The sequence below is a fragment of the Oreochromis niloticus genome, linkage group LG19 (assembly GCF_001858045.2).
Source record: "Oreochromis niloticus isolate F11D_XX linkage group LG19, O_niloticus_UMD_NMBU, whole genome shotgun sequence".
NCBI lineage: Eukaryota > Metazoa > Chordata > Actinopteri > Cichliformes > Cichlidae > Oreochromis > Oreochromis niloticus.
In genome coordinates, this window is record NC_031983.2 from 24907830 (window position 1) to 24921653 (window position 13824).

The 13824-nt window shown below is 40.9% G+C and overlaps 1 protein-coding gene across 1 annotated transcript; it reads left to right on the forward strand.

Moving 5' to 3' along the window:
- The first annotated feature begins 1436 nt into the window (after positions 1–1436).
- nrde2 (NRDE-2, necessary for RNA interference, domain containing) lies at positions 1437–13808 on the forward strand. The gene is made up of 19 exons (XM_019348731.2): positions 1437–1577; positions 2887–2992; positions 3136–3318; positions 3418–3558; positions 4712–4986; positions 6172–6389; positions 7260–7484; positions 7624–7813; positions 7906–8039; positions 8227–8347; positions 8638–8813; positions 8908–9079; positions 9162–9382; positions 9472–9940; positions 10860–11254; positions 11377–11516; positions 11903–12044; positions 12360–12431; positions 13336–13808. Exons 1-19 carry the CDS (start codon positions 1517–1519, stop codon positions 13459–13461), a joined length of 3567 nt encoding a protein of 1188 aa, XP_019204276.1. The 5' UTR covers positions 1437–1516; the 3' UTR covers positions 13462–13808.
- Positions 13809–13824: the final 16 nt, after the last annotated feature.

Consider the following 13824-nt stretch of genomic DNA (forward strand, 5'->3'; position numbering starts at 1 on the left):
GTCACTCAGGTTTGAATAACAAACCCAGGAAAGACTTTTCAGGATCAACTTCATTTTCTACCCGATACACGAGCTCACGACATGAAACCTAATAGGGAGACTGAATCTTAACGCCAAAGACAGGCGATCGTTTGTAGTTGCCATGTGACATAGTCGTTATATTTTAGAGTCAGCGATGATAAAATAACAGTCCCATGTGCATTCAGTCATTCAATCGGGAGAAAATCAAATTTAAATACCAGGTCTAATGACGACGTGGGAGCATTTCTAATTTTATTTTTGACAGTACAGTGCAAAAGTGTTGAGTCATCCCTAATTTCTTTATACTTTGCTTCCAAGGAGACATTTGTGTGTTTTTAAAAGTCATCTTGAGCATTACATTTCCAGGCTTTCTGGAGGAAATTTTATTTGGACATTGGATCCTTTTTCACTCATTTTCAGACCAGTCCTTGAAACTGATCATTTTGTATTTACTGAGTTTTAGCTTTGTCTAATATTAAAAAACAAGATAAGCATTTGAAACATTTAAATGTGACAAATATGCAAAAAAAATAAAAGAAAATACAAAAAGAAAAAAAACTGCTAACTTAAAAATCTGGAAAGGGGCAAATACTTTTTTACAGCACTGGACTGCCATCAGCTGTCTTCACTATCCAAACAATTTTCATTACAGTTCATACTGATTTTGATAATACGATTTTAACAAAATTTAAATGTGTCTGTAGTTCTCTGATGTGCAATATAAACTGTAAAAAAAGTGCCAACCTATTTCATTTTTTAAAATTTCTTTTGCTGAAGCACTGGAAGGGATTACATAGCAACGATCACACTTATGCATTTAGAACCTCCTTTATAAACTGGTGTCATTAATTGTACACCTCTTCTAATCACTGACGGACCTTTACCTATTTTACTTACTTACTTTACTTTAATGTCCCCAAACTGCTAGGTATAAGGCATTTAACATGTGGAGTCACATGTTAAATGCCTTATCATTGATAGTCTGCCTAGGATTTGTCAAATAGCTTTGTAACAATTTCAGTGAAGTCCCAGAGAAGCCATTATTTAGTAACAGGAAGTAAAAAATCAACTTTCCCTTGTCAACCATCTGTCATTTGTGTCAGTGCTGTACAGTTTGAATAGTCTTATTTTTCTACTAGATTATTCCATATTAAGTACCCGTGGGCAGGAGAGATTATATTTGTTAATTAATAGCCAAAGCTGCCAACGCAGTCATGAACTCAAGCTTTCAGGTCAACAGGGGCTCTTTTAACGTTTTAAATTAGAAAATAATAGATTAAAATAAAATCTGAAGTCTTTCCTTCTTATTTCCGAATGTATTATCTGTTTAGAAAAGACAATTTTTTAAGTGAGTATATTACTCTTCAACAGAAATGGGATTTTAATTTTTTAACATTTGAAAAATCCCCAAACAGCATTCATGTTTTACTTTGGCGAGCCCAAACGCCGTTGTGACGTCACATTCCTGCGCCCTGTTTCTAAGTGACGCAGCATCATGGCGCTGTTTCCAGCGTTTGCAGAAGAGGCAAGCAACAAAGTTAGAGATTCTTCCACAGGTGATCCCTGCTTCCTGTAATACACGGTTTTTAATGTCGGTTAGCACTCACCCGGACGCTCTGTTAGACTGACAGTCTGCCGGAAAACTAAAATCTGACCGAAACAACGACCTGATATTCGCTGTCAGATCAGCCGCTCATCGCTGGAACTGAATGACACAAAATATCTTAACTTCTTTTAGCTTTATCTCTCATTTCACGATATGTTTTTCCTCTTGGAAGTCCAAGAAACTCGCTGTCTTTGAGCTAAAACAGCGATGATTTTACGTCTTTATAATCTAAACGGCTTGTCAGTATCTTTAGACACTATAAATTTTGACTTACTACTATGAATATTTTCAGCATTAGTATTTCAAAAAATTATAATACTGTATAAAAGTCTCGAGCCACCCTTGATTTTTGATATTTCTCTGTTTGGAAAATGGAAAATAGACTGAGTGATTTCTTGAAATAAGTGGGAAAATACATGGAGGTACAGTATATATGGTAAAAACTCAGTTTGTTCAAATTTTAAAAACATCTTGGAAATCAGTATTTGGCATCACCAACTTTCTTCTCTCTGAGGGAGTTTTTTTGTAATTTCTTTAAGTACTCTTTAGGAATAGTTTTCCAGTCTTCTTGATGGACATTCAAAGATCTTCTTTCAATGTTGGCTACCTTTAGATGATCCCACACTGTTTCAATAATTGAGGTCCGGGCTCTGGGGCAGCCAATCCATGACTCATAGTTTTTCATTGTGTGTTTTTCTATCCAGTTGTAGTTTAACTGCATTGACAGTAAGTTTGGGATCATTGTCGTACTTAAAAAGAAAGCTGTTGCAGGTCATAAACTTTTCAGATTGTATTACATGGTGGATGAGAATCTGATGGTACTTCTGTGTTCTTAATTTCATCAGCTTTGACAAGATCTTCAATACTGCTGGGCGAAATGCAGTTCATCTGCAGATAGTTTTTTAGGCCTGTTGCTTTTGTTCTCCATTCGTCCAGTTTCCTCAGTTTTACTCTCAGTTTTCCCTGCACAACATCCAGAGATATGCCATGTTTTCAGCTAATGCCCCTTAGGGAAGAATCATGTTGTTGGTGCAAAAATGCCATGTTATGTCTGTTATACTGCACTGTCTTTGCTATTTTCATTGATTTGACTAAAGAAATGGGAAGAAGTTTATTGTGTATGCAAAATGTAAAGTGTTGTGGTCCAAAACACTCGCACAGTGCAGTATCACTACTTGGGATAGACAGATTGCATTGTTCATGATTTCTAAGTCCTCCTGATTATCTTGTAGTTATGTCTTGTCTGCTCTCATTTTCAGAGTTAGATTGGCTGAAGAATAATAGTTTTCAGACCGGCGATGCGCTCTCTCTTCACGGTCGATTTCTAGAGAAGACCAGCGAGGAGCAAAACAAGAAGGAACCAAGGTAAAAGAATCCAACTCTGGTCACTGAACTGTGAAATGTGTTGGTTCTTCCTTAGAAATTCATTGTTGCCCAGTTCAGTCCCAGGAGGAGCTCTAAAAAATCTGCCAAATCAAACTCTTCCTCTCTTCCTCATTGACCCTCAGTGTTAGCAGAGATGTCAACTCTGAAGAGGACGGCGAGGATGGTGTGGCACCCAGAAAGAAGAAAAGGAAGAAGAAACAGAAGAAAAAGCACAAAAAAAAGAGCGGGAGGTATTCGCACAGCAGCGCATCTGACTCTGAAACCATTTACCCGAGTGATCTCAAAAAGGAGCAAGAAGCTGAAAGGTACACAAACATCTTTAACATCACTGAGGCATAAACTTATACTTTTATACACTGAGCATAACCTCACTTCTGTTCTGTAATTATGTTTGTGGGAAACAGGCGGGAGGCTCCTCAGTTAGCGAACCGTTTCTCTTGGTTGGATGACCTCCAGTCGCCCACAGAGCAGCCGTTTTGTGTGGACCGAAAACCAGACCCCGCCAACTGGACTTACAAGTCCCTGTACAGAGGAGACGTAGCCAGGTAAAAGACACTTGACTCTTTTTTTAGCCCTTCACAGAAAAGACACACGAGAAGAGACACAAGGAAAATGACATTCTTGCAAACATTTGACACAACTGCATCATAAACAGTGTCGTTATAGCCCAACTGTGTCTACATTTCCAAACAGTCCATGCTGCACAAAGTGCTTAACAATGTAAAATGCCACTAAAACAAATAAAATGTAAAATAATGATGCAGTAAAATATAGAAAAAAAACAAATAAATAAATAAAATAACTCAATAAAAACAACTAAAACAACATCTAAAGCTGTTAAAACCAAAATGTTTAGGTCAAAGTGTGTTAAAAGCCAGTATTTGCCTTTGTTTGTCATGCTGGTATGATAAAACAAGCACACACATTCAGTGAGTTTATTGTCATAGTTTTCTTCTTTTCAAAACTTGTGATGTGTTTAAGGGACATCTGTATCAACGGGCTGGTAAAAAATGCGCTAAGCTTAAAAGGATGTAACATCACGGTGTCACATTTATTCCAGGATTTAAGTGGACTGAAATATCTCTGACACCTTCCCATTTTTCTCATGTTGGTCTTTAAAGCTTAACTCTTTAAACTTAACTTAAAATGATCTCAGGTGTAACCATGCTCACATTTAAAGCTGCGTTTGAATAGTTTCCAACATGGTACAATATGACGGGACATTATACTTTTTTTTTAATCTCACAAAGAAAAATGATCATTTTCAATAAATGAAGCAGTGCACGAATAAAAAGGATGAGTTGTTTAAAGAGTTTTGTTCAAGGCGTGGTTTGTATTTTCCAGCCGTGTGAGATGCCTTTTTTATACTCTGAAGGTAAAAACACTTCTGCAAAGGATACACTTGTGCTCTTCCTATAAGCCTCCTCTGTCCATCAGATGTGTCTTTTAGGAATCCTCATACAGCCTAAGGAGAGCGGAGACTGTAATGTCTGTACTGAGTGTAAAATCAGGACACAAAGGACAAATCTTAAACCATGCTCCCAAAACGTGGGATTCATCCGTTTGTTTTTTTTTACCCTATTAATGACTGGCTGAAGGTTTTATTTTGAACCAAATTATAAAGTTACATGGGCTGTACAGTTGAGTACAGAAGAAAACCTACAATCTGAGATAAGCTGCACCATTTTTGTGTTCCAGGTATAGAAGGAAAGGCAGCTCGGCTCTGGGTTTGGACTTTCACAGGCAGGGGGTCAGCTGGGAGGACTCAGAGGTGACTAATAAGAAGAAGAAGAAAGGCGGCGACAGGAAGAAGGCAGCGGACAGATACTACTCTACAGTCAGTCGACAGCTGCTGAAGGCAGCGCCTGCTCTTCCTGCATTACCAGCGAGTTCTGATGGTAGCGATGGCACCAGCTCCGCAATCTTCCTCCCTCTGGGTGATGATGAGGCAGACACTAAAGAAGGAGATAAAGGTATGGGGTGTAGCTGGGTGTGGCAAAGAGAGAATTCAGCCACTTCATGCTTAATGCGCCATTTTAGTGCTGATCATTTTTGAACTGAAAGTCTCATTTAGACTTGCGCAAGTGACCAAGAAGAAGCACATTAAACCAGAAAATGTCAGCAGCTTTTGATGATTTTCTCAAGGAAAGAAAACAAGATTAGACCTTCACATTTTTAACGGGCCATGGCACTAATAATTTGACTGTTCTTTGACTTTTCTCTTTATCTCATCTCCCTCAAACTTTGGAGCTCTGAGTGAGTGAGATCTCAATGAGTTTGAGGTTCTTTGGCTGTTGTCAGTTCTCATATTTTTGGCTAAAATCATTTTCTCTGTTAGATTATGTATTGGGGAAGGGGCAGACATAGTCACACAGTTATGCTTTGTTTTGGGTTTTTTTGTGGCTCTGTTAGGATCTTTATCTGCCTGCACATCCATGTCCCAAACGTTATACCCCCAAGTTAAACCATCAAAAAAGAAAAAAAAAAAGAAGAAGAAGAAGAAGAAGAGCTAAACACTCATCCTCATCCTTTAACCCCCAAACAGGCCTTTAATGGGTGTGGAAACATTACAAGGTCTCACTTTTATGTAGCTTTGAGACTCTGATGAACTAAAACCAGTAGGTCAAGGGCAAGGTTAAGTTTCTTTATATAGCACATTTCCAAACAGTTCATGCTGCACAAAGTGCTTAACAATGTAAAATGCCACTAAAACAAATAAAATGTAAAATAATGATGCAGTAAAATATAGAAAAAAAGCAAATAAATAAATATAATAACTCAATAAAAACAACTAAAACAACAACTAAGACTGTTAAAACCAAAATGTTTAGGTCAGAGTGTGTTAAAAGCCAGTATTTGCCTTTGTTTGTCATGCTGGTATGATAAAACAAGCACACATATTCAGCGAGTGTATTGTCATAGCTTTCTTCTTTTCAAAACTTGTGATGTGTTTAAGGGACATCTGTATCAACGGGCTGGTAAAAAATGTGCTACGCTTAAAAGGATGTAACATCACAGTGTCACATTTATTCCAGGATTTAAGTGGACTGAAATATCTCTGACACCTTCTGATTTTTCTCATGTTGGTCTTTAAAGCTTAACTCTTTAAACTTAACTTAAAATGTAACTGATTTTTTAAAATTTATTTATGTTTTTAGCTCACAGAGGGCAGACGTCATCGGTGAATCCCCTCGGTGTGTATGACTCCTCAACGGCCCTCTGGCTGCAGGGGAAAGGACACCAAGACCAGCAAAAGGAGGACGCTCACACAGAGGAGGGCACTGCACTTTTGGGTGGCAGGACCGAAGAGTTCAACAGGCAGCTGAGAGAGCAGCCAACAGACACACAGCTGTGGATAGAGTTCATACGATACCAGGTACACACGCTGCTTTATAATACTGCTGCAGGAATGTCAGGGCTTCAGAACGTGGTTTCTTTTAACAAAAGTTTGCGGACTCCTGACGTGTGCTCACCTCTCATGAGAACATCACAAGAAGCAGTAATCAAATGTATCAAGGCAGTGGAGATGTTTTTTTTCTGACTGACAGCATTTTATTGTCTGACGTCTGAACCTTCCCTCTACTCCTACCCTGGACTCTGAAAGTGCAAGTGAACTTTGAGGGGGAATGTTTATCTGAGGCAAGTGACCACTCACTTTACTGAGAGGAAGTCCTGCAGCGTGGGCTCCTTCTGCACCTCTGAACCTGCACTCCTCACACTGGTGCTCCAAAACACTCTCACAAAGATTGAAGATTTAGTGTTTCACGTTCTTCATTATTACCAAAACAGCAATGAAAGTACAAGATGGTTGATTTACTTGAATAACGTTCATCCACTGAAGAACCATTTAGGTAACTCAGAAGTGGATTTGTTGAACTCCTCAGAGGCTTATTCATCTAAATTGCCTGCAGCAACTATTCAAAATTCTTCTAGAGCTTTAGAGATGTGCTGGTAAAGGCTTACGCTGCTTAAATCATACACATAAGTCAAACCAGGGGTTCTAACTCAGTGTCACTACTAACCGCAATAGGAAATCAACACAACAGGGGACAGACATAATTAGTTAATTGATATGCTTTCATTTCATGCAAATTGCAAGTTTCACAAAGTCTTCTTGTGTGCATAAAGCCCTCAATCAGTCAGCAGAAAAGCAAGAAGCATGGAGTTTCCTCCAACATGCTCTTTGGCTTATCACATAAGGTTTGGGTACTTCATCGCCTTTTCCAATCTCTCCCTACCTCTCTAGGATGAGGCGAGTGCAGCTGTGTTCAAAGGCGAGGAGGAGCAGCAGGGCAGTGATGCTGCTGAGCGCCGCAAGTCTTCCTACAGGGCAGTGCTGGAGAAAAAGCTAAGCATCGCAGAGCGCGCCGTGGCCACCAACCCCCTCTGCATAGCTCTGCAACTCGAGAGACTCCTCATCTGCCAGGAGCTCTGGGAGCCCTCAGCTCTGGCTAAGGAGTGGAAGAAACTGGTATGTCTATGTATGAATGTCACAACAAGTCCCTAAAATGCTGAGGAAACCCTCAGGAGTGTCTGTTTCTTACTGATTCTATCAAAAAATAAATGTCACATACAAGTAATAATGTTGCTCTTTATTTGTTGTGTTTCAGGTGTTTCTCCACCCAAACAGCACCCCCCTGTGGAGGGAGTATCTGCTCTTCACCCAGAGCTATTTCAGCAGCTTCACTGTGTCCAAGGTCAACTCTGCGTACGGCAAGTGTCTGAGCACGCTCAGTGCTGTCCGAGATGGCAGCATGGTGTCTCACCCGGCTCTGCCAGGAATAGAGGAGGATATGTTGGGTAACAGACATTTCAGCATGAGGTTCATTCATCATTCAGTCCTGCTTGCTTTGTATGACTACAAATCCCACATCCATTTTTTTTCTGCCCAGATATTTTTTGGCAGCAGTGTCACTTCCTGCGTCAGTGCGGTCATTCGGAGAAGGCTACTGCTCTGTTTCAGGCAATGATTGACTTTACTTTCTTCAAGCCTGACAGCGTGCGAGAGCTGTCCACTCCGCAGCAGGTATGTTCTCGCTGAGTTTTAATGTTGTAATCTACTCTTAGAGGACTTGTGTGACATTTCAGGAGTTATATTTGTTGCTCAGAGTTGGATGTGATGATCAGTGAAGTGGCCTTGGCTGGTCATTTAAATAATAATAGTAAATAAATTGTGCCCTGCTATAGTTAAATTTCTGCCTCACTGTCCACAGGTCGAGTTCTTTGAGCCGTTCTGGGACAGCGGGGAGGCCAGGGTCGGGGAGCTGGGCGCCAGAGGCTGGAAAGCTTGGATGCTCCAACAAGAGCGAGGAGGTTGGCTGCAACCCACTGCAGGTAAAACACACACACACACACACACACACACACACACTTACACATGCCATGTGTAAAGTGTCATTTATCCACCCATTTTATAATGCCTATCAGGCTTTGGCTCACGAGCCAACAGTTTAAGTAGAGATCCCTAGACCTCCCTCTCTCTCTGAGCCCAAAGAACGGAAAACTCTGCTATATGACTGCACCTAGAAATTCTGTCTGTGAAGAGTTATTGCAGTTTGTGTGATCCAAGATCTCTTTATGGGGATGTAATTAATCTAATCTAATCTTTCTGTTTGTTTCCACAGAGGAGGAGGAGGAGGAAGAGGAAGAGGATGAAGAGGAGGTGAAGGACAGGACCCAGCCCAGAGGTACCATCTGGCTGGATGTGGAGTCATCTCGTGAAGCCACACACTGGTTGCCCTGGAGACCCGACAAAGCCAAGGGCCAGTCAGAGGAGGACTGTGAGGATCCTGACAGACAGGTGTTGCGTTTGATTGGTTTAAGACAAAATATTCTTTTTGGTGAACTTTACCATGTAGGTTGACCTCTCTGCTGACCTCTATCTCTAATTCCAGGTGTTGTTTGATGACATCGGGCCGTCACTGATTTGTTTGTCTTCGCCAGAGCTCCAGCTCCGCCTGCTTCTCCGTTTCTTGAGCTTTCTGGGTTTGCCTGTGGACTCAGTGCTCTCGGTTTCCCCAGGTCAGCCTGGCTTGCTGCTGGAGAACCTTTCTCTGCTCACTCAAGGTAAAACAGTCTAAACAAGCTTTCATTTTTTAAATCTAACTGAGGTGAAGTCTTAAAAAAAAAAAAACTTTTTCCATCCTAGGTAATGCTCCCCAGTGTCCTCTGACCTCCTATGATTTACCTGATGGTGGCATTAACTCTGTCGGTCACATGACCACTCTCCAAGGAACAAGAAAGTGGGTGGGGCTTGGGAAACAGGGCGAGAAGTTCCTCACGAACTTGTTCAGTATGCTTCAGCCTGTGCTTCCGCCCCACTACCGAGCCTTCCTGTCACTCAGCTGGATCCAGTACGAGAAACTCAAGGTAGGAGTTGGTTCATTTGACTACATTCAAACTCAAAGTGAGGTCAGACTAACCCTTACACTCTTCTGGTTCTTGTTTTTTTACGTCAGGTCATGCGCTGCTTGCACAGCGGAAATAAAAAGCGCCTTCGTTCTCAGGGGAAGAGCAGCAAGCGGGTTGCCAAGCGGCTGCTCAAAGAACCAGACAATCGCTCGTCATTAGTGTTGTGGCGGGAGTACGGCCACCTGGAATGGCTGCTGGGCAACCTGGATGAGGCCCGCAAAGTGTTCTCCACTGCGACAGCACTGGGGGGACCCAAAGGGCTGGGCAGTCTCGCTCTGTGTGATCTCTGCCTGCTGTGGTCCCAGCTGGAGTTGGAGGATGGAGCGAAAGAGCGAGGGGGTCAACCGGCTGATGTAACAGCATCCCCGGCTGTGTCTGTACTGACACGGCTAGCAGAAGGAACCTCTGCATCGTCCACTTCATCCTCCCTCTCCACGGTTTCCATCCTGAAAGCCAGAAAATCGTATGAACAGGCTCTGGCTGCCAGTTTATCAGCACTGGACCAAAACAGGAAAGGTTTGTTTTCTGATCAGTTTCCAACTTTTTAACTTCTCAGAAACCTGACATGAACATTTTTACTATAAATCCACACTCACTGCACAATCAGAGTAGCAGTAATTTTGTATTTTCTGTTTATTTTTTCTGTTTTTAGTTTTCTCCACTTTATTTTTTTTTTGTGTTTCATTTTGTTTAATTCAGTGAGTGCGTGGCATATTTATCAGACGATTTATGGTTACGTAAGAAGTTCAGAACAGTATAATAATAATAAAATAAAACATGAAAAACACAGGAAGCAACATAGTGACCAAAAATAATGGCGTTCAGCGACTTAAAGCAACATATGTGAAATGGCTCCCGAGTTGAACTTTTTCTCAACATCGGAGCTGCCAATGAAAGCGGAGGATACAGTTGTTTTAAATATGAAAGGATGGTAAATGCATTAGAGGGTTACCTAGGCAGCCAGAGGCTGTAGCAACCAGTAGTCAGGGTCAAAGCGATATGCTATAAACGCATTGCTTCCATTAGGCATCTCAGTCCTAAATATCTGCAACAAAGCTTCCTCCACCTGGTTGTTTACAGATTTGACTAGATCAGAGATTTTCTGGGTATTTTTATTTAATTTAGTCATATTGTAGAAACAAACATCTGGGGTTTTTTTCTATTTATTTCATTTCAGTTAACCAGAATGTTTTTTTCACTATTTATTCAACTTGCTCAATCTTGTCCTCAAAGCTGAGAGCGTTATGCTTGACAGGGTCATGCTTTTTGCTGTATGTGAACTCTCTTGTTATCTACTGGATACAACTGAACCCAGCTTTTCTGGTGGAAACCCATCTTCCACACTAATATAACTTGTTGAAAATTTTAATGTAGTTAAAAATGAGCCCTTTCTATTTTTGAGCTTGAGCTCTTTGTCTTATCCTTTCTTCTCCAGTTCAAGACGACCTGATGGGAGAGAAGCTGAGGTTGAGAGGTCTGGTTGGCTGCTACGCTCTTTTCCAGTACCTCACGGTGAGCGTGCAAGCAGCCAACGCTGTCTACACCCAGGTTAGAGAGAAGATGGAAGAACTACACCGCACGTTAACAGCAGCTGAACAGCAGCTGAACAGCAGCAAGGAGGGTAAGCTCGCGAGAGCTGACGCTGACTCAAACAGGCCCTGTGTCAGCAGGGTAGCTGCTGAGTGTGAGTCGTTGGCCGTGCAGCAGGCAGGACTGCTCAAGTACCACAACAGCGTCGCTGTGTTTCCTCTGGTGACACTGAGACAAACGCTGACGTCGGCCCTCCCAGTCTGGACCACCAGCGTCCCTCTCTGGAGCATTTATCTACAGGTCAGGCTAATAAAAGCACATTTTTCCTCATTCTTCTCTAGATGTCTTTCTCAAAGCCTTTTGAGCCCTAACCTTATTTGTTTATTTTGGCCTGACTGACCTCCATGTGATTTGTGCTTCAGGTGGAGAACCGTTACCATAGCGCTGGCCGGGCACGCCGTTTTTTTCACTCTGTAACCAGAAACTGCAGCAGCGTGGTGCCACGTCTCTTTGCCATTGTTGCTGAACAGCAAAGGAAGCAGCTGGTAGATGCAGCTCAGAGGTAAAAAGACAAACGATGATCACAAACATCAGACAGCAGGATCACATCAAAGTTCACATATGATTTATATCTTTGTTTCCAAAAAAGTAAAATGCCGTGTAAACTACAAATAAAAACAGAAGGTGATGATTTCGAAAGTATTTACAAAAACTACATTTAAATTGCTCATTTAAAAAAATTAAGATTCATAAGTAGCGTGATGAAAGAAGAGCATCTCAAAAGGTTTCAGTGTTTAATGTTGTTTATATGCAGATTTAAGTGATTTGCAGTCTTGCTTTTAGTTTGACTTAATGCAGCTTTTATAGAAACAGAAACAGTTTGTACATAATCAACTGATAATTAGCACTTACTGTCCATTAAACTGTACATGTCTGCGGTATTTATAGATCGTGTTTCCATGATGATCCCTTATCCATCCTGCCGGAGAATGGCCTCAGCAACCGCATCCGTGGACTGTTTGAAAATGCCATAGCAACAGAAACTGGGGCTCATTGTCCTTTACTCTGGAGAATGTACATCCACTTCCTGGTGAGACCAGTCATACAAACTCACATTGATGCTGTTCTGCCCTGGAGCACTAAAAGTTTTAGGAAGAAGGTAGAGACCTGATCCTGCTTGAATGAGAAAAAAGAAATTTGGTATCTGAAAGCTTTAGTGTCATTTTAAAAAACAAAAAAAGAAGGAATATTAATACTTGCATTTCAGGAATAAGATCTAAAATGTCCTCTTTTTACAAATATTAAACATGGAGACAAAAGTGTAGAAGTGCTTCTGTGCATGTGGATACACTAATGTCACCGTGCTTACATTGTGTATGTAAAGTGTGAACGTGTGAATTTTTAGGTGTCTGAAGGAAAAGTGGATAAAGCCACAGGAATCTTCTATAAGGCCTTACAGAATATCCCCTGGTCTAAGGTGAGGCACACATATACTGTGAAAGTGATATTTCCCAAAGCTTGATTTGTAGTTCTGTGCTGAGTCCCTGCAGAGTCATCAGGTGTTGTTATACGAGTGAAAATGAGCTGTGAGATAATGAACAGCAGCTTGTTTTACCTCAGAACCAACTGACTTTTATACAGGGATGCTCAGATTTTGAAAAAGAGGAAATGAAATGAAACCAGAAGTGACAATGTTGTATATACCAGTAACCCTTAAGGGTGACACCAGTGAATGTATATATGTATAAGTATCAACAGTGTTAAAGATGATTTAACACAAGTGATTAGCACTTGGTGACTGTTGGGAGCAAGAACTCCCCTTTTGACGGGAAGAACGTGTAGCAGGACCAAACTCAGGGACAGGCAGCTAAGAGAGAGGTGGTGAGAAAAGAGGAGCATAACAAGAATCAGTTGCTGATAGCCACTGCTCCTTATCTTTGTTGGTTACAATTCAGAAAAAAAAAAAAGGTCTGTATATCTTTTATATACAGGTTATGGATGAGACAGGGCTCAATCTTTTACTGTGTTAAACTTTTACTGTCTCTGTGTTTAACGTGGACAGACTCATAAAATTGGAGAATTTCTCTCATCAAAACTGAAATTGAAATTTGATGGCACATTAGTACAATTAGCCACACAGTAGGCAACACTACTTGTTATATGATTTCATTAAAGATGTTGCCACTTGATCAATATACTGCCTTGCTCAGCATATTATTACCAAACTAACCAATTACACTTATCGCTATGTTATTGTGTCATGTAGTCATCACTGCAAACTAAATCAACATCAGTGGTGTATGTATGTCGCTAGTACATAAAATTCACCCTCCTTTTCTTTGTGTGTGTGTGTGTGTGTGTGTGTGTGTGTCTGAGTTCAGGGTTTGTATATGGACGCAGTGCAGCTGTTCCCCGATCACCTGCAGGAGTTTGTAGACCTGTTGACAGAGAAAGAACTGCGAGTGCGACTGCCTTTAGAAGAATTGGACATACTGCTAGAAGACTAAGCACACATCTTAATTCAAGTGTGTGTTCAAATTGTCAAATTTGATGGGAAGAAAAGGACAAGCACAAAGCCAAACTCGACAGATATACAGCTGCAGTAATATGAGCAAAGAGCTGGGTTTTGTTTGGGGGTTTTTTGTATAAAGTGACACAAAATGCTTTAATTGCCACAGCAAACCACTAAAACTGTATTTTCTTAGTTGATATTGTCAATAAATACAAGATTGATCTATGTGACATGCCTTTAAAAAAACGAGTAAAATTGACAGTGTTTATACCGGAAGTTTTTACATTCCAACTTATTAAGAAAAACTCTGTGGAAATGAGAAAGGAAAACGCTGCCACTCGGCATATTACCATGTTGA